Source organism: Zophobas morio, unplaced genomic scaffold (genome assembly GCF_036711695.1).
Source record: "Zophobas morio isolate AGI-343-1 ecotype UQ-CSIRO unplaced genomic scaffold, CSIRO_AGI_Zmor_V1 ptg000044l, whole genome shotgun sequence".
Classification (NCBI taxonomy): Eukaryota; Metazoa; Arthropoda; class Insecta; order Coleoptera; family Tenebrionidae; genus Zophobas; species Zophobas morio.
The window spans coordinates 2,963,330-2,984,984 of NW_026972149.1; the positions used below are offsets into that span (position 1 = coordinate 2,963,330).

The following is a 21,655-nucleotide window of genomic DNA, read 5'->3' on the forward strand; positions in this document are numbered from 1 at the left end:
TTTACCCCAACTTGCTTGTGGCGTCACCTGCTCGGCCAAATTCAACACTGCGTGGTTTGCGCCTGCACTAAAATTTTTGACAATTTATGACAGATGTCACATGATATTGAAAATGTCTGATATTTGCAAGGGTGCGGTATAAACACTAGAAAATTTAAATACGAAATAATGCCGTAATTTTAGATATTGGAAATATATGGAGTAGACAGTTTGACCATAGGAGTTTTCTGAGTGGAGAGATTAACTCTATGTTACAAGAGTTTGAGGTGAAATTAGCTATTTTAAGGTTATATGTCCTACTTTTGTGCATATTTTAGCAAAAAAGAAAAGACACCGAAGTTGATAACTTATTCAAAACTATCGAAAACATTACCGATATTAAGGATACGGAAGTAGATCGGTTTAAGCAAGCTGTAGACCAGGTTTTGCCCGAAACTAACAACGAATTACAACAAGCTTTAACTGTGTGCAGTCGATTTTCTGACGTCGAGAACAAATACAAGGAGGTAGAGTAGTGGTTGTTTTATGCTAGACAACAGCAAATTGCTAAAATAAGGTCAGAGTAGTCAGCATTAGTTTGTTTGTTGATTTGAACTAATTTTGCCATCTTGTAAACTTATCTTCATTAGGGTTGACATTTAGTGACATTTTTGTAACCAAAACTAAGGCAGCTTCACACCACACAAAATTAACAACTGCTAGAGCCTTCTGATTGTTAATTGTGTGGAACTAAGTCTGAATGGGAGTTTACAACAAATCTAAACAGTACACACCAATTGTGGTGCAAATTTATAGCACCATACCATCAAAAGGAAGCACTTTTAGGAAAATTTTAATCGCATAAATTGGAACATAGATTTTGTCCTTTTTGTACACTTATTTGTTTCCATTAGTAGGGTGACAACATGTACAGTAGTGGAACTTGTCCTGCTTTAGTTTGTTGAGACCACAATACCTAAATTTATTTTTATAATCATTTTATAGAACTTTGTCAATAAAATTCGTTTCTTTAAAATAAGTGAAAGCTAATTTATGTACATGAATGCAAAACATGGCAGCGGTGCGCGATTTTACGCAGTTTCATGTTAAAAAATAACCAAAATGTGTCAAAAAAATTTAAATTTTGTTTTTGTAATTTTCAATTACATAACTTGAATATAGATAGAGTGTTACATACAATATGAAAGTATAGTCTTCCAGATAATCTCAAAATTTATCCAATATGTGGGTTTACCTTATTGCCGCTCCATTGTCGACTTTACAATAGCCATATAACCTTAGAAGAATCTGGAAGACTATACCTAACATTATCAGATTTAGTTCTAGTAGGTTGAAAGGAAATATACTACAGTTACCTTTATCTTCATTTAAAAGTTATTAGCCACTTATTTTAGCAGTTAATGAAATAAAGAACAAACATATCGACTTTTTGCGGACAGTTTATTATAAATAATGATGTCTTTAAAGTTGTGGTATTGGTAAGTGGAAAGAGAAACTAGGAATTAGTAACCGTGAATTCCAAAATAGAAATTAGTTCGCATAAATTTGACTTCCTAATAATTGTAGTAGAAGAAATAAATGTCAAACGTGACGTTGCGCTAGTTTCCCGAAAAGCCCGCATTACACTCATGAAAATTTTAATCAAAATTCGCAGCACAATATTAATACTTGTACTGTAATACTTTTCGTCAGTTTCTAGAGACTGGGTTATTAATTTCAAGCATTTTTTCAGAGTGACTATTTAGAAAGGGCTAGACAACAAAGAAAAACAGATTGGGACAATTTTATGGACTACATTACAACTTCTTATTCTGAGATAAATTCACTTACAGAGAGCAAAGAGGAAGGTTTGCAGAAGGTTTATTCAGAGTTAGCACAGAAACTAAAGATTTAGAGTGATGAATACTGGACAGATTTCAAACCCTTCTATTTACATAAAACCATCTAAGAAATTGTTTGATTACATTAGCACAGTGAAGGTTTCCTCTGATATTCCAGTAGGTATAGCAAATGTCATTTACAAAAACAAAAAGAACGCTACAAATAGCAAGCCAGCAGAACCACAGTACTTAATAACAGATGAAGATCGTCAATTTTTAAACACGTTGAAACTTAATTCTAAAGTTGACATAACAAAGTTGCCTTTATACAATGAAGCAATAATTTTAGATAGTGACAAGCTTTTGAATTTGCAAGATTTGCATTGGCTGTATAGCTACATGCAAAAAGACAATGAAGACAAATCAGAGAAGGTGTATCTTCACAATATTCTAGAAGGGTCAGAAATTGTGTTACCAAAGAATAGTGAAATACCTAGAAACGCAGAATTAGAAAAGCGTTGTGAACGTTTGAGAGCTTCACAGCAGAACAGAGAATACAACAGTATGACGAAAAACGTAGACAATGTTCGTAGGAAGCATCCTGAAGATACAATTTCATTCCAGAGTAAGTATGGTTTCATCAAATTCAAGATTACATCATTGTCTAATTTCAGTGAAACAGATAAACCGCCAACTAATTGCCATCAGTCAGTTCATCATGTCAGTACTTGCTGGTTTTGCTTTTGGGTTCATTGGCGTGGAATTGCTCATAGGAAGTCTGGACTTTGGTTTCAGACTTCTTTTAGGCATCATTTGTGCTCTAACTATAGCTCTTGCAGAATTATATTTCTTAGCTAAGAAACTTAATGAAGATTTGAAGTTTGAAACGGCATATGAGGTGAAGAAGAAAGGTACAAAACTGGACTAAGAAACAATATTGTGATACATGTAACTGTTTTATTTAAAATTGTATCTATATTCATCTTGATATCTATAAATAGTTAGGGGTATTGAAATACTTTTGTCCAATAAAGTGAGTTGTAATTCATGCATTAAGACATATTTTTTTGATTTGATAGTCTGCCTCTAGACTTGTATTATACGTTTTAGCATGCAATCATTGAGGTGGTCCAAGTTTGTAATTCCAAAAGACATGTATAGTTAGTATATAGAAAATAACGACTTCTGACGTTTGTTTTGAAGAGTACAGATGCATTGTGAATACAAATAAAAAATATTAAGCCTGCAGGTTGTTTCTATGAATGATTCATAACGATAATCGTTTCAACTCATAGATGGAGGTAGTTGAACTGATGTAATTAATTAGTATTTGTGCGGTTGTAAGAAACGGACATAGTTTTCTATTTCTTTTAATTATCGTATGCAATAAATCCCCACCACTTCTAAGAAAGAGTATACTTCAAGCTTTTTTTTGTATTGTTTTGCCGACATTCTTTTTGTATTATTAATTTTTCTGCAGGTGATGGTCTATATCCAGTTATTAATGGGACACCGCACTTTGCAATTCGCTTTCTCCTTTTTGTCTGTAGGTACTCAAAATAAGCAACGTTATAAATTTAAATTAACGTCATCACATAAATTATATTATATGGTAATTTGACAGATGCGGCCTACATTTTTTTAACTTGTTGAGAAAGAATAGTCTACAGTGCATGTTGTGGGTAAAATTTAAGTTTGCAACCTTGAGAAGGTCACTACTACTTGTGGAGGGGCAGCGACGTCATCTGCATTGGAAATTTCAAATTTGTCACTACCCTGTTACAAAAGATATAGTTGTCGATAAGTTTAAAAATGCCATTGTTATGAATCATGCTCGTCTAATCGAACGTTTTTCGTTTTCGCAATGTTTACAGATTTTATCAGTGATAATTTATTCGGTTTAATTTTTGAATTTCATACATGTGAATAGGTTTGTTGTCATGATTCCCCCAACGAGTAGCGGTGGATATTTAAAAATGGAATTCGCTAGAAATGTTTATTATTCCAAGCGTGAAATAGACGGCGACTGCTGTCGTATTACATTTCTGACATCGGATAAACTCCGAACGTACCTGATAAAAGGGTTGCCATAAAAACCACTCATTAAGTCGAGTGTATTAATAACTATACTACATGAAACATACTTAATTGCAGTTGTACTTAAGTCACTTGTAAGTCAAGTAACATACAGCGCACCTATAAGAATTACGATAGGTTGTGTAAATTTAAAAGCTTGTTACGAATGTCGTCAGAGTGGACAATAAAATGTTTTTAAAGGAAAGAATTTAGGGTCGCTTTCTATGACAAGATTCTTAAGTCGAATGACTCACTATGTAAACAGTAAATACGTTTAACTTTCAATGGTTTATCGTTAAAAATTCAAGCAGCCGAGCTTTCCGTTACTCTGTGTGTATCACAAACAATTTTCGACACAGCCCGTCATACCGATGTCATATTACACGACTTATGAAATCTTAATTAGTCATGACGTCACCGTGCCATAATATTTAATAATTTAACGGCACACTTTCATATCAACAGTCCGTGAACATTTATCAAATAATCATCATTCGCCCGCTTTACTACCACCGGTGAATTTTGTTATCCCTCGTCAAAGCTGACACACTATACCGACAAAAACACTATTGATTTACTGAAAACATGCCCACCACGTTTAATACAGTCAGTATAGCTAATGCAGTCGTCAAAAAGATTCGGGAATAAAGCAACGTGTTTGAAATTTTAATGCCCGAGGCTCGATTTTTACGGATGAATTTTAAAGGAGCTTCAGAGATGAAGTGTGAAATGTTAACAGCTCGGCCAGAGGCAATGACACGTTTAACCGAGTTACGTTAAAAAGCCGACAATAAAATACCACCAAACTAGTCCAAATGGGATTGTCTCGTTTTCGCTGAAGGGTTAATTCTTGCAATTTTACACCCTCATTCGCCCTTTTCCGCTTTAAAAAATTCGCAAACCGTGACGCGCCACGGAATATATATTCCAGCAAGAATAAATAACGAGATTTCTAAAAAATGGGGAACCACCCGAACACAAAATTACGTTACAGGAGGAATTAGATTTAAATTTTCACTGTAGGGGTTTGGTAGTTACATTTAGCGACGTCGCTATGATGCAACGTATATGCAAGGTTCAAGTTCAATAATACTCTAGAATGACACAGATTAAAACCTTTGATAAAAAATGTAACACCGTATAACTGAAATTGTAGTTCCTTTTTTCTAGGTTGCAAATTAATTTGAATTACCGCGTTTGTAAACATAATTATTAGTTGCAAAACTAGGTTATACAATTCACCCCATACATCCATACAAGTTGTTTCATTAAATCAGGCAAGCATAACATCGATCGTGGCTTCAGATGTGAAAAATACTAGTTCCGAAACTAAACTAATTTGTATAGATAATTTTATTTATCGCGCAAAATATCATAATGTAGAAAAACAATAAAACTAAACCTACATTGTCAAAATAATCAACAAATGAACCTACAGCAGCGTTAATATTTAATGCCAAAGCTGCAATATATCGGACTAGTTCTAAATTAACCAAAATTACACTACACCACTCCAACAATTTGAACATTTCTACGTGGAGTAAGTATTCCTCATGAATATTAAGTCGTAATAAGTTCCTAAACTAGTAAAAAACAAAAATCGGCTAACTGAGTTAACTATAATTTATGTATGTGATCTAACTTTAACCCTACTTTTTTGTTTCTTAACAAATGCCACCGTGCCGCGTTTACGAGTCGCTCAATCCAATCTCGTATAAAAAGAGATAAGTTTTTGCATACTTGAAGTTAACAATACATCATTCCAAACCTAACGTCCGAAATTATATGGCGCAATAAAAACGCACAAACCAGAAATCCCTTTGCGAGCAACTGCCGAGGTGAAATAAATCACTGTGTCATAAATTAGCTAAGCATCCGTTAAAATATGCTTTAACTCGATTTTTAATGTCTTTGTTTTGTGTTAACTGGATTCACGTCAATAATGTTGTTTTTTATTACAAGGAAAACAGTGTGTAGTAACTCTTTTGTAAGGTCAGGCTCACCTTGATATGCATCAGCAGAGGATGATGCTAACGACCCAATTCGTAGCTCATCCGTATTCCGACTGTCACAACTAGAAACATTATCAGTTTATGGTATTGACACTTTTCTAATTATAACAGATAGCAATAATAACGATACTGGTGAAAGTTAAACAGGTGACAATAGATACAGGTTGGAACAACACAGCTTTAGCTCAGAATCCCTCGCGCTAAGGTTATTGTGAGCGAGATTACTCATGGATGTCTCAAACGCGGAAGGAAATAATCCTTCGCTATCTCAACAAAATATCTGAATATATTTCTCGGTTCTATTCTGTGCATACCACCATTTTCTTTGCACTAAAACTAAAACATATTGTGTTATGTATGCGTCTTTGTAGTATTTGAATGCTATATTTCGGTTCGGTGATGCCTTCTGCTTAGATTACATAACGCAACACCAAACTCATATTTGTGAGCAATAATAAGTTACTTTGAGGGAATTGTGGCATGAAACAATGTCTTTAAATCAATAAAACTGAATGGAAGCATAAATACGTACGCAAATGGCAATTTGGAAAATGTATATAGTAGCTTCAAAAACATTCGTGCTTGTATTTCATAAATCACACTAAATCATACAATTTCGGCGCTACATGTGACGTTGTTACATCTGAGAAACGTTTATTCCTTCATGTTAAGCGGTTATGATGTATATTTTACGTCGTTAAACATATTATCTATTACAAATACATTACGCACTGAATGTAGGATGTATGTATACGACTTTAGCACCATAAATATTTTATCAATGTTGGAAATAGTCGAAGTATAGATGGTGCATTAAGATTTAGTTTCGGTAATAATGTACCTACATCACTTGTCGTTTTTTTTATTGACACTATTGACATTTTGTCCCTATTGTCATTTTTGTGTACACCAAATGAACCCAGAATTGTTCGTAAATGTCTTGAGACCCCCAATCAAATTTTTAAATCCGGAGATAGTGTCATTGTGGGTTCCCTACATTGCGAACCCTATGATATCGTTCTTTTGTACGTTCCCCTTACCCTTGTTGGTGCCCACGAACGAATTGAATTGCTAATATGACACGATCTGAGGCATTTTAAGTGTTCCAATTACTATATATTTACCGCAACGACTCAACATCTCAGCAGGTGGTTCTAATGCCTGTTCTGACATTTCCAGAGCGTTCAGAGTGACAAAAAGCTTTCCTGAAGATTACTTCTTATTAAGAGAACATCGAAGAACTTCAATAACTTTGGTTTGAATATGTTTTGTCTCATCGGTAACCTATAACCTTAATATTCACGTTTCTTTTATACTTCTAGTGGTGTCAGAGAACGTCGATAAACGTCAAAATCTGGTTTTCTGCCAACTCGGAAGTGATAACTTTTCGCTAGATCGTCAAAATTTCCACAAATTCGTATCTCTGGCACTCGTGATATGTTTGTTTTTACGTTTCTGCTTTAATACAACCGGTTACACCACCTCCCTCTGGCAGTAGGGTTACGTAATCAAGCTAAAAAAATAATGTTGCAATTATCGTTGTGGCAAATTTTGTTTATGAATACATCAGGATCATCCATTAGGTACGGACTAATTGTGTGTGGTGGGATTTGATACAGGTATTGTCAGGTGGGAGCGAAAACCTAATGAAACTTGAAAGAGAGGAGAGCTGTCTGAAACATTATAATTTTACAAATCACGAATATTTGTATTTCAGCTAATGCCGGGTAGTATTTAATATCAGGTACAGATTCTGCACCCTGCAGCGTATCAGCTTCAACGCTTTTAATTACAAATGATTAGCAGTGGTAGGGAAAATGAGCGGTGTTGTGCCCCTCATGACGGGGTTTGCGTGTAGAAAAACCGTCGTTGAGAATTAGATGAGTTGTTAAAATTTTAGCAAAACACAATGTCTTAATCAAACGCGACACAAACGAGCGTGTAAAAGAAAATAGACGAGCTTCTTATCTACTGTTTTACTCAACCCTTAATCCCTAATGAGTTCTAAGAAGAGTTTTTTGAGCGCAGACGTTAAAACGGGGTATCAAAGGCACAGTGGCAATATTATCGGGGCTGTTTCGGGGATAGAGAATACAGGATAATTTGCAAAATTAATAACCTTTAGATGTTGGCAACATGTACGTGTCATAGTCGACGGAAAACCCAATTAATTTTGCTGGGTTACTGAAATTTTGATCTCATTTAAAGAAGGTGAATATTTCACAACGCCTGAAATCTATCTAGATTAATAACTTTTATTATTATTACCTTGTTGTAAGTAATTCAGTTTATTGCTATTGGGGAAGTTTACTCAAATTAATATCACTATGAGTGGGTTTCAAAAGGTTGTTGTTTGCCATATAATTGATAGTGCACTTGTGGCCTCATTCAATTATGCATCTAATTATACAACAAACTGGTATTGACTACAACCAGCAATTGAGAAGTTGGTGTGGGATAAATTTCACAGAGTAATATCCTTATGCACTGTAATAATTTAACTTGATAAGATTTAACAATGTAGATATTTTTAATTTACTAAGTAAACTCCATCAAGGTAATCGACGAAATCTCACGTTAAATCAATGCAAAAACATCACGTGATAGCAAAAATAACTCACAATAAGACACAACTTTGACTTTTTATTACCGTTGCATACACAATTTAATAGCTTCCAAGCATCCAGAAGTGGTAAAAATCAATTCAAGGCATTTGCGCTTCTGGTGATCACCGGCAGCTCGTCAGTGGTGTACAGCTGAGCACCAATTTTCCTTCATGACACTTTCACTGTAGTGTCAAATCTGAACATGACACTGGACGCGCCTGGAACCAGTCCAACCAGATAGAACCGCTTTTCTCAACTAGGCAACTCATACATAAATATGACACTTTCTGGAAAATGCTACCGTAATTGTAAAACCTTGACTTCATACCTACCTAAGCGAGTAGCATCACGTGGGTGGTTTCAGAGATTAGATTAACGGATCCGAAGAATTTGAATTTGAATCTTGATTATTTAACACCCCTAAAAACTGTTATTAAGACTTGGAACCTGGACATAGATAATAGTTAGTTGGTCCCAAAACATCTAAATTCAAGATCTTTGGGTGTTAATTCATACACTTGCATTATCGGCGGAATCCCAATTGTGTTTATGGGTTACGCCGGACGTGGAGGGGCGGCAAGGCGACAATTTCTCCTTTAATGTGTTCCTTTTTTCAAGTTAATTATTAAACTAATTACGTATTTCCTGTGAGTTTCATCACGTACCGTTAAATTTTCAAAGATTTTTGTGTATGTTTTGTAACAATGCCCCGTTGCCTGCCCCTGTATATACAACAATGTAGTTTACTGCCTGACAGGTAACATCAGTTTGACGTTTTGATTACAATCCCTGTTTCGACAAAGCGGCAAAGTCGACGCCTACTTTTATTTGACAACGCTTTGCAAATATGCCATAAGTAAGGCATATAGAGATTAAGACAAAATGTAGAACTGTAATTTAAAGAGACTGTTCCTAATTTGAACGACTAAGTGCATTGTTTAAAATTCGTGTCGACATTTTTCATTGTACGATACTACTAGACATAAATTATACTACAATAAGCAGCAAGAAAACTAAATCAAGTGGTTGTGTCGAGTCTGCATTAATTTTTTGTAATGTAGATATTCTTTGTTGGGAAATCTGATAACTGTCATACTTAAGTAATAACATTTAAATGATGCAATACATAAAGACAAAAACGTACTTAATATTATAAAAGGAAATTGCAATACAACTGGTGAGAATCTTGATAAATTTTAATTAATTCCGTAGTAAGTAAGGCTTTTTATGTCAGTTTTGTGAGTTTTTGTGTTTTTGTTTTCTTATTAATGGAATCTGCACCATTAAAACAAGGGTATTAACAGTCCGCTACTTTCCAAGAATCACTAATTAAAGTCACTAAGTAAGCTTATGATATGACATTAATTAATACATTTTATGTTTAGAATTCATAACAGAAAAAAGTGGGATTTATTTATTATTCATCAATCCACCTTCAAGTTTGAATAAAAAGATAAATACCTAGTGATTTAGTCAAACTTCCTATCGACCGTTGAATCAGAAAATACACAATCCGGAACAATTTAATTGAAGCGATCACTCGTGACACAGAATATCACAGCATATGGTCAAGCCGAACGTGTTAATAATAAATGACAATATTTTTCCGATATTTAACCGTCACGCCGCGGGAAAAATTATTGATTTTTATCACTAATGAAATAACGAAATTAATCAGAATTTGGGATGTAGGTATGATTTATTACTTGTAACAGGATCGGCGAATAATTAATCACGTTCACAGAAACAACAAATCCGTTATAATCACTCTAATAAAATATGTGTACCGTCCAATTTGGGAGCTTTTGCTTGTTTAAATTTGTACAAGATGCACCAGTTAATGTAAAACGAATCCCCTGCTGAGATGCGGTACACAAAACGTGATGCTAAAAATAAAATTAATAACTTAAAAGAGCGATCATCTGATTAGGAGTCATCTGTCAAGTAATTCGGGTAATATCGATCGCCTCTGTGCGCTACAGACCTTCTTCTTATCTACAAACCTTTGTATAATTATTTATGCACCTAAAGCCTCGTGGAAAATATGTTCATTATAAATCACATGTCTGATAAGAATATTATCGTGGCGTTTGTATTTTAGGAACATGGTTTACGATTTCGGTAAATAATTTAGAACTCATTACTCCCCAAACAAAGCTTTTTCGAAAAAACTAATTTTTGTTAGGGCTCTTAATCCATTTACTCAAGAGATTTGTCGCTTAATTCTGTATCAGACGCGAAAAAAGTTGATTGTATTATCGACTGACGTCACAATATAGTAATCCTAATACGTTTACATAACCTACAAAAAAATCAAAATTGTTCGCTTTTAATATAAAAACCACGTGTACATAATAGCGATGATGAAACCCTAAATTGTGTCGTGATATTCTGGGACTGGAAATTTCTTCTAAAATTAAAGCAAAACGCAAATCGTGTCTTTATAATATCTTCATCTCGCTAATTTCGACGTCGTTGATGAAGTTCCCTAACCATATATCATACCCTAGTTGTAATTAGTGTCTACTGTTCTCCAAATATGTGGTTGTTGTGACAACATAGTAAATAAAATAATTATTTGAGTACATATATAGTATGTATAGAAAATTACATGCTCTTAAATTTAGTGGAGCCAGACATATAGCAGTACACAACTATAAAGGGAATAATACTGAATTTTTGTAATATTTAAAACAGTCGTAGGTATTTGAATCATCACAGTTTTTTTTATACTAAATCGTTTTATTGTCTGTCTGTTTCTTTCAATAGTTCCTTTGTCTAGTGGAACACGAGAAGTGCGATGAGTGGAATGCAGCAAATACAGCGAACGTCCGGATGCTGCGGTATCAGTATTATTGATTTTTTAAAATTTTATAATCAAATATTAAATACGCCTAATACTAACTGAGTTTGCTCGACACTTATCATAATATAATACACAGGAACCCTACACTACGTCTACCCGAACTTAGCTTAAACACGTAGATCTGAATTTAGTCCAACAAAAAAGTGTAACCTACACTTTGGGGAATTAGAGTCATCATGAAATAAATATGTGATAAAATGTGTGACCCGAAAATTTCATCGGTTCATTGCGTATTAATGTTTCTTTGTTTTACTCTCTTAATAAGTGTTTAAAATTTCTTCAGACTAGTGTGTCGTGAATAGGTTCATCTATTATGGAAAGTACCTAGACGCGTTACCGTAATGTCGTCTGGTCTGCAAGGCTGTCGCCTGCCGTTGGGGCGACATTTATAAGATTCTGTAACTTTCATATTCGTATGGACTAATTCATGACACACTTCACTTGTTTCATGGTCGCTTGCGACCCAAATTTAATTGACAAAACGGTATTGTTCCTTTTTTTAAGTATAAAGATATTAAATTGACGTCAGAGAAAGTTGTTGAAGTAGACAATCTTTCTTCTATTGTGTGTAATTTTTGAACAACAAACGTTAATTATTGTATAGGCCATTAGTCGCAGAAAACAATTTTGGCAAAACCAATAACCTTGTTGTTATAATCTATGTAATTGTTTGTTAATTGTTGGTTTATGGTTTGCCGATGATTGAACCTAAATATTTTCAATAATTAAATAAAATTGGAATTAGGTAATTGCGTTTTAAAGAACGAAGGTTAAGAATATTGTGAATGGAACTAGAGTGGAGGATTTCTATTTTAGAAAATGATTACGGGTAGGACAACCCGTGCACGATGAATAATGTAATGAATGTAATGTTCACATGAATAGATGCAATTTATTAAAGCCTTTTGTCGGTTCTACTGTCACTGTTGATAATTAAGGCCTAATGAATTATCGGATTTTGAATTAATATTTTGTTGGGTTAATTTCCTGGTGTAGTAACGAGAAGTAACGTACAAAAAAAGCTAGTCATGTAACAACTATGCTTTGGAATGAAATGCATTGATCGTAAATTAAGCACGTAACTGAATTCCGTACAGAATTTTGAACGTAGCTAATTTACCGACTATTGTATTGTACGGTTTATGATCGGAAATAGGACGTTGCATATTTGCAAAACCTTGTAATATTTTTAAGCGATATGTTATCGAGTGATTTGTTACATGTAATTTATAAAAAGTGTTTGTGGAAACAGAAGACACGACATTATAAACAACAATCAATAACGTTAATTAAAAGAAGTTTTCTTAAGTTTCAGATTCCAAATTAGGGAAAGGTCAGAATACTTGCATGTGACGCATATATGAGAAATTTCATTGAAAACTACACGGAACACAAGTTCGTTTGTTTGTTCAGAAAATGTAAAACATCGCTTTTATAAATAAAAAATACTCGCCCTGAAGTCCATGCGTGTGGAATCAAATTTATGCATAACGTGTCATATCGTATTTATAACTTTTCTGAAAATGAAACTTCCAATTTGTGATAAGTAGAATAAATTGCTGTCAGAGACATCGAACGTGGGCGTTAACGCGTGTCTATTTTGTAATGCACTCTAAAACAATTTACGAAATTTGAGCCCACATGAATTAATAATTTTTTACATAACATAAAGAAGTTGATAATGAGCTAGTTTCACCGAAGGTACTACAGCGGTAAATCCAATATAAACATATTTAACAATCCAACGCGTTCTGACACATTTCACGTTTACGTTTTTCCCACTTTGATCTTCCAACTGTTAATGTGTGTCATTACCAAAATTTCACTGTATTATATTTTTAGAAAGACTTGATGTGGTTACATAAAACGTCCCAAAATATTTATTATCAATTCTCAATTTTACCCGCAGTAATAACATTAGTGCTTGTCAAATTTTGGAACTAGTAGGCGGCATTAATTGTAGAAGGGAAAGTTTTGATGACTTTATAAACACGTTGAAGTTTAGTTTATTCATGAAGGGTCCGTGTGCTTTGAAAGAGACTTGATTATTGTCTCATCCCAATTTGCCTTAATTGTTAAAGTGAAATAGGTAGACACCTGTAGGAGTTAAGTTTCAATAATGACCAAATTCAAAGGAAGGGCGTTGAAACAAGCTGATTTTAAAGTCATTTAACCGGTTTTTAGCGCTAATGTGAGCGAGTGAAGTTCTGTCTACATTTTTTGCATACGAGTGTATGGATAAAGCGAGATACGACTGACTGAAAAAAGCCATATCAAAAGAAAGCTTATGTAAAAATAAATCTATACACACGATAAAATAGGAGGGCGTGAATGATGAAGTGAGATTTTCTATACAATATGTTTTATGTATAAAGATAGTTGACGACACTGTGCTCAGCCAGTAGCGGAATTACAAAATTCTAGATTTTTTTATGTTAATAAAGTGCGACGAAGCGTCAAAATTCATCAAAATTAGTGTGTTCGTTTACATTACCATTTGTGTACAACTAATAATAAAAAAGTAGAATTTTCTTCACCCTTCTTTCATTTTAGCCCCTAATCTCATTCCACTCCACCTTTCCCTAGCTCATGCCAAATCCGTATTTTCCCCTCGTTATTAGAAGCGAGATAAATTTCCAATAGCAATTTCCAGTGTATATATTTTTTATGTTATCTGAAAGACCAATTTTGAAGCGTTCGGGTGCTTTCCTAATAAATGAATTGTAAATATTATTATTTAAAGACATTATCCGGATAAGAGGGTTCGAATATAAAACAAAACATTCTTGAAAATGACTTATTTACTTTCAGAAATTGAAAGTAGAATTTTTATCAGACGCAACGACCTTGCAAAAAAGTCATTTCAGTGATAATTGATAACGAGTTCTTATCTACGCAAAGCCACAAATAACCGACGCGAATCTCAAATGCAGAATTTTCTTGATCTTGTTCTAGCTTCCATATTCTCGAAATCAGGTATGGTGGAACAAAACGTTAATAAATGTGTTATAAATATTCCCAACGGAGAGAATTTGTTTACCAATTTGAGAGAACGGAAGTGATAACAATATCAAATGCAGCTTGTGGAAATAGAATTATCATGGGGAAAATAATTGATAACTGTAATTACCTTCTCGAAAGTTTTTCTCGTAGCGAACTGAGATTGAAAATGGGAAATCCTTTCTGGTTTCAGGATCTGACAAAGATATGACCCTCGAGACAGTGATAATATGCATTCATATAGGATCAGCCATGTTTTTAAATTTAAATATTTCTCGCACGAGCATCTACATTTTTATTCGCATCCACGTCCTGTAAAATTTCGTACTGGCGTATTTGAACGCAATTTAAGGGAGTTTGCAGGTTTTAACGAATATGTGCTGATCCGCCCGAGTTTTATCAAGTCAGAAGAAAATAGAAAGAAAGTCGATAAACCGGTTCGGCCGGTTTCAAACAGGTTTCGCTTAACGAGCATTAAAATGAAAACATTTATTTTTTCAAGGAATTATAAATATTGGCTGTTTACTCCAGGGTGCATTTACTCAACTGTCAGTCCTGTGGGTATTTTGTGCATATTGAGTTGTCGAATTCTTTCATTCCTCCTTCGTAAATTTGGTGTTTATTTTATGTACATTCTCGTTTAATAACTCATTGTTTGTATCCTTACGAAGCGATTTGTGAGGGTATTAAGGGGCTTAAGGTGTAACAAAAACGTCGCAATTTCGTTGCACAAAAAGCCTCTTAAAATAAATCAAGATCAGCAAATAAAATGTGATCTTCTTACACAAGGACGAAGCGGAAGACCGCTTTAAAAGCTAAACATTGTGTTTCGTTCTTTGTGAATTATTTAGAGATCGTGTGTTTGTCTCCGGTTTCGGTTTATAGTTTAATTAATAAAGTTGATAAAATCTGGCGATTTTGCATATTGGTTTAATTATTGAGTTAAAGTTGCTCTAAACTGCAATACCGCCTTAACTGGAATCAAGACTATTGTGTAGGTAGAAGAGTTAGGTAACAGCGACTTAACCTTTAAATTTGTGAAGTAAAATGGTCAATTACATACAATTATCACTAATAAGAAAATATTTCTCCTTGTCGAAAACACATTAATAAGTGAATAAAAATCACTCAGAATTCGTGTTTCGTGCTTTCCAATATTACTAGGTCACATTATTATTAAAAGTTATAAAAAAAGTATCATAAAGTACGGTGTAAACGGTCAATGACGCTATCACATCGCGTTTGCATGAGCTCCAGTAGCGTACCCACTGTTAGCTCACTTAACGTTATAAAATCCACTTTATTGACTACCGGTAATCGCAAATAGCAAGGTGTGTTCGGTACCATCAGAACGCAACATGACACAACAGCCTAAGGCATCTCTTTTCCCATCTACTTACTTAAAACTGGGTTTTCACACAAAAAGTTACGTTACAAAATTTTTAATCAAACACTGAGTCATAACAATCGATCAAAATAACTGACACTGCTGCGAGAGATGAAACAAAATCAGGTGCGACTTAGCGTATGCATTAAGTTAATTTAAGTAATCAATATTCATTAAAATCAAACTCACGGGCGCAACTTGTAGCGTTGTAAATTCTATAACTTGATTAATTATTATAAATGAATTATGATAATACATGCTTACAAAACATGTGCGGCGAATTCCATCAACTTTATTGAAACGAGAAGGGATAATCGATAAGCGCCACGTCCGACAGTTTGTGCCAAATTTTCAAAAAGTAAGAACGACAGAGCATCAATAATAAATTAACGATAATTAATGATAATCAAGCCTAAACGTTTGACTTAAGTAACGATTATAGTCAGCTACGCCACTGTGCTAAAACAGTGGTTGACTGTACGCAGCCGTTTATTGCCATCCATAATAAAACCTTTCCTGCCTGTATCCATACAATAATAATAATAATATTGTTAATAAGTTTATTAGTCAGGGATGTGTAAATTGTGCCTTTTATAAAAACCGTCAATTGTACGAGTTTTAAATCGTTAAACAGAAGAGACTGCATTTGTAATGAGTCATATATATCAACATCATGAGTGCACTTCCTGTCTAGTTGCGGCTACTACGATTGTCGAGCTCATTTTTAAATCAAGTCGATAAATTTTTCACGAGGACCACTTTTGTGGTGCCACTGCACAAGCTATTGATTAGAGGGGTTCTGATAAAATGAACTTTATGCATAACGCGGAAACATTTTTAATAACGGATTTATATTAAAGATGACAGCCGCAGAAAATCATTTGTCAAGTTAAGTAGCTGAAAACGTCAGTCTTTCACTCGAAAATGAAAGTTATCGTAAATGGTGTTTACGTTCTGTTTATCTATTGTAATTTGTGCATTTCGCGTTTATTTTGTGGTTGAACCTGGCGGCCAGATGTGGCTCTTTCTTTAACAGTTATAAAACTAGGTCCAGATGTTACTACGTCAGGTAAAAAAATTGTGCGAAATTCTAATTACAACTTGCAATCGCTGTGGTTAATTACAGCTGTATTTGTGAGTAATAAGCACTTTTGACTTTGTGACATTCCACCACACTCAGGAGATGTGACTTAAGTCTGACTATATCGATTCATACTGGAGTGAAAGCACCTATTAACACTCTTTAATTTTCGAAAATGGGTTTCAGATCTTTTACTTGACACGAGATTTTGCTTTCTTTACTAATTCGACCTTTGGAAGGAATATGATTTTGATAAGGCTAATTCCATCACAGGCTTTAGACAGGTGAACTTTTCACATATGGGAATCAATAACAGAAACGTTGCATGATCAGATGATTGAATTATTCAGAAACACAGATAATCAAATTTCACGAACAGAAGAAATAAACGTAAACAAGCAAAAATTATCTTCCATTAAACTTGTACATTTTCTAGTAAACGATTTTCAAACGCACTAATTTTTCACAAGTGGCGCGAGAAGTTAAAATGAAGTTTCACTTGGTCAGAATCGACAACCAAACCGCATTCATTTAACTCTGTCGGTTGCGCACGCCGCTTTTACCCCATTAAAATCCCAGTTTTTGATCATTACATATTTACTATTTAATTTATTTCGTGTCGAAATTGTTGCAACTTTTAAGGTTAAATCTCGGTCACTGTAAATAATTCCTGATGCTTAAAGTGGTAACCAATCAGGTAACCTAAAAAAGTTCTACCAGTAATCAAACTTTGATTGACTATTATACAACCAAGATTATGTTTCTAGTGACAATGTCGTGGTGCTGTTGTCACTAGTGACTACTTTTCAAAATTTGTCGTTCCAACCTTTCGTCAAAAGTGACAGCCGCTATGGTCAATCGGCTGCTTCCGCCCTCTCAGATGTGTCGCGGCAATAGCGGTCGCTGGCCCGTTACCACTTCCGTCGATTTGTAATCTCCTTATTGAAAAAAAAAGACAGTCGTACTAACCTACAAAGATTATTGAGGTTATCAAGGAGTTTTCATTGCCCAAAAGGGTCATACCTATAGGGACAAGACCGTGGCGATATGGTCAACAACATAATTTTAAACCTGTCGGTAAGCGAAGAAAAATGTTGCTTCTCCGGTGGAAATCGAACCGCACGTTTACCGCTTGCCGGGCGGGTGTCCTTACCACTAGACTACGGAGGAGTTTATATTTCCTCACTACTACGTATTATTGTGCCGCCACAAACTGTTGTGATATAATTGAAAGACCAAGTCAAATTCGAAGGAACAGAAGACCAACAGGAACAGCAAAAGCTAGACCTGAATAGGAAATTGTATGAAAGGATACACCAGAATCAGTCAGCAAGAAAGAAAAATTAGAAACTAGATGACTAACTCAACAAGCCAGAAGTTGAATTTGTTCACTTGGATACTTTCCCAGACCAGAAGTAATTTTGACTGGAACAGGCGAATAAAAGAAAAAAATATGAGAGCCTCCCTTGCCTAACCATGGAGCATGAGTAATATACGCATTCAGGAGTGATAGATGATCGGTCGTCGTAGATATAAGGGCAAAGAAAGGACGCTCAAACAGTGTTAAAGTTAGGAACAGGGATTTTTTATGAGAGCATAAGTTTAACAGTTTGTGTGTGGCAAACAAGGTGGTGTATTTCAGTAATTGTTGTAATTTGTGTTTTTAGAATAAACGTCGTTAGGTTTTATCACGGTCGTATTTCAGAAACTTCGCTAACCCGTCAGACATAACCGTTTTCTTTTACGACACACCTTTTTTTCATTTTACAGTGCGCTTATACATGTGTACGTTAATGTGATAAATTTCGTAATTATTATTACAGTTAAGACAAAAAGTTCATCGCGGCGATATTGACATTTCCAGCTGATTTTTGTGTGTCACTTTATTAAAATAAAGTCGCATTTGTTTCGAAATCTATGATACACGTGCGCTGCGCGCACGTCATACACGTACACGATTATCGTTAAAAGGGCAGCAAAATTTAAATGTGCGCAGTATTTATCTCCTTTCCTGTCTCTTAATATATTTTTTAGACAGTGAAGTTGCTATTTTTACTATATAATCTTTTTATCATCTTCAAATGGATTATATGTGTTTTTATCACGGTCGTGATAATTCGCAAAAAAATAAACAAATGTGCATCCACTGTATGTCAAATTTATTGTTTCATTTATAGTACAATATAATAATAAATTTACACAATAGAATTAATAAGGAAATAACTCCTGTGTGCCAAGCTTTCTTTGAAATTTTCAATTTTACGCCACCTTCAATTAAAAACTTCAAAAGCTCTTTATTCTATCATTTTTAAGCATAGTAGTGCAATCATCCGTGCGGTGTTGTCAATAACAACATAATGCAGCATGCAAGACACAGGTGGGTGATTAATGAAAGGAGTAAATTCATTTTAAGCTTTCATAAATGAGCTTTGTTACTTTAATAAATTATTCATTCTTTCAAAAATAAAATGATACGAAACTGTTTATTAATAACTGCAGTACGAAGCTACATAGTTTCGTCTCAAAAAGCATAACTCTAAGAAAGGTGGAGAAAAGCGATGTTTTCCGACCGAGCTTCAAAGTTCATAAAATATTTTCATTTAGTGTATAATGCTTTGCGCTTTTCGACTAAAATCCAATTTTCTACAACCTCTCACAACCTACTCCACTTTGATGGAAAGCTAAAAAGGACAGTATATTAATAATACATAAAGTACGAAAAGCTGTTAAAAATAGAACTGTTACATCTTCCCCGTTTCATCAGATTATCAATTTTATCAACATAAAAGCAATTACTAAAATGATTTAACAATGGATATCGCCCCTTTTTGTAACAACGTTATCACATAAAGTATTCAACTTCTTTCATGGTTCAAGTGACATTATTACTATAATTGCTGCTATTCGTCGAGGATGACAAATCTTTCAACATTTTGTTGAAATTATTTCTCGGAACGATAAAAAACACGTCGATAAAAATATAATCAGTTGTAGTCTGTTTTCCGACGGACAGTGAAATAAATTTTTTAATCAGAGAAAGCGGATAATTTTTGAAGATACGTAAAATAAAACCAGCACATTTCATTAAAAACGTGTTATTGAAGGTGTAAATCTTCACCAATTTTTTTATTTTCAGTTTTCATTTTTATTTAGTTGACATTATCAAAAATAAACACCACACTGCGACAATCATTTTTTGTTTATATCCATCGCAATTTGCGTTAAACGATTCCACATTCTGAAATACAACGAAAAACATAAATAAATAAGTGTCAGAATAACAGCAGGCGCGTGTTGCAAATAAATTTTCTTCTCTACTTTTTGATATTTGATATGAAGTAGCACAGCTTATATCTGCAAATATAAATATTTAATGTAAATCTCGTATTGTTATGAAAACAACTAAGATAACGCAGTTTTATTGTATACGCAAAGAGAACATCGCTTGATTCCAACAAATCGCATCCGAACAGATATATTCCTTTGTCAATAAATTGCCCGAACTTATGCATATCTGCTGAACGCATTTTTTCAATAGTTATTTTAGAATTTGAAAAGCTATTTTTGTAATGTGGTCAAATTAAAATTAGAGATGATTGTGTGCGAAAAAGTGTTGTCGATAAAATTGCTTCTGTGTCTTTCTTCCAACTCTAAAACCCGTATTTTCAAATATATTTTTGTTTTTCGAGCGTTAGTTTCCACGAACTTTAACGTCATTTTGGGTTTTATTGGGGTTTTACGGAGATAATTAAAACATATCGATTTCCCGTTTCCGCCTGTCCGTCCTCTGTCATATCCGTTATCGATTTTATTAGACAGATATTCTTTCAAGCTGTCGAAGCGCTTATTTTAAAGTTTGTGAGTACTTTAAGCAAAATTTATCTGTTCATCCCTCCTCAAAATTAATGACGTCCTCTCAAAATATTGTGCTAAAGTGGTTCGTGAAATGTTTGAAAATACAGTTAATCTCTTTTATTACTCTCACAATGGGACATAAATATCCTCGAGGGGTATTTTAGATACTAAGTAACAAACTTCTTCGAAATTTTATAAGGCGCTGATTCACAGATTACATTTATTCATCCCTCCGGAAAACTGATGACGTCATATCAAGAAATTATTAAACAAATATTAAAAGGCTTACTTTAGAAATATGGATTTATATTTTGTAAAATCGCACAAAGAGTGGAGTGAATAAACTGAAGTTGTCGATTAAGTCATCAAATGCCCCTTGACTCTTTTTTTATTTTGAATGTAAGAGCTGTTACAAAAAAATAACGATCTGTATAAAAACCTTTGTACATCAATTCTAATTAAAATTTAATTAGTTAATTAATTAATGTAATCGTCTACATAACGGATGTTCAATTGAAAAGTCAAGTTGGCATTGTTTTTACTATACTTCCCGAGCGGTTGCCACTTTTATATTTTCTCGACGTGTTATGACCTCTAGAGTACGAAAAAAGTGGTCTCCCGTTTCCGTCCGTCTGTCTGTCTGTCTGTCTGTCTGTCTGTAGTACTGGACCGATTGTTGTCAGATTTTATATGTATATCATGTAGATGGTTAAATATTAACTAAAATTTAGTCAATCATCCCCACCAGCAATAAAATGACGTCATTTTCAAAATTTATAATATTTTTTTTTTAATTTCATAAAATAAGTTTATTGTAGGCATACCTACTTCACAATATTTGCAAAAAATCAAAGCCCACTTGATGACTTTTAATTGTACATTCGATATTTTGTCGATCTAATTTTTCGAAAATTTTGAATGTAATTTTCGTTTTATTTGTATTTTTGTGCCA

At 34.0% G+C, this 21,655-nt stretch overlaps 2 protein-coding genes across 2 annotated transcripts; both read left to right on the forward strand.

The window, feature by feature from the left end:
* The first annotated feature begins 83 nt into the window (after positions 1-83).
* LOC135141536 (biogenesis of lysosome-related organelles complex 1 subunit 5) lies at positions 84-1,894 on the forward strand. The gene is made up of 4 exons (XM_064072719.1): positions 84-131; positions 184-266; positions 318-506; positions 1,733-1,894. The coding sequence occupies exons 1-4, from the start codon at positions 101-103 to the stop codon at positions 1,892-1,894; spliced, it is 465 nt and encodes a 154-aa protein (XP_063928789.1). The 5' UTR covers positions 84-100.
* Positions 1,895-1,898: 4 nt separating this feature from the next.
* LOC135141535 (uncharacterized protein) lies at positions 1,899-2,876 on the forward strand. The gene is made up of 2 exons (XM_064072718.1): positions 1,899-2,445; positions 2,495-2,876. Exons 1-2 carry the CDS (start codon positions 1,899-1,901, stop codon positions 2,746-2,748), a joined length of 801 nt encoding a protein of 266 aa, XP_063928788.1. The 3' UTR covers positions 2,749-2,876.
* The last annotated feature ends 18,779 nt before the right edge of the window (positions 2,877-21,655 follow it).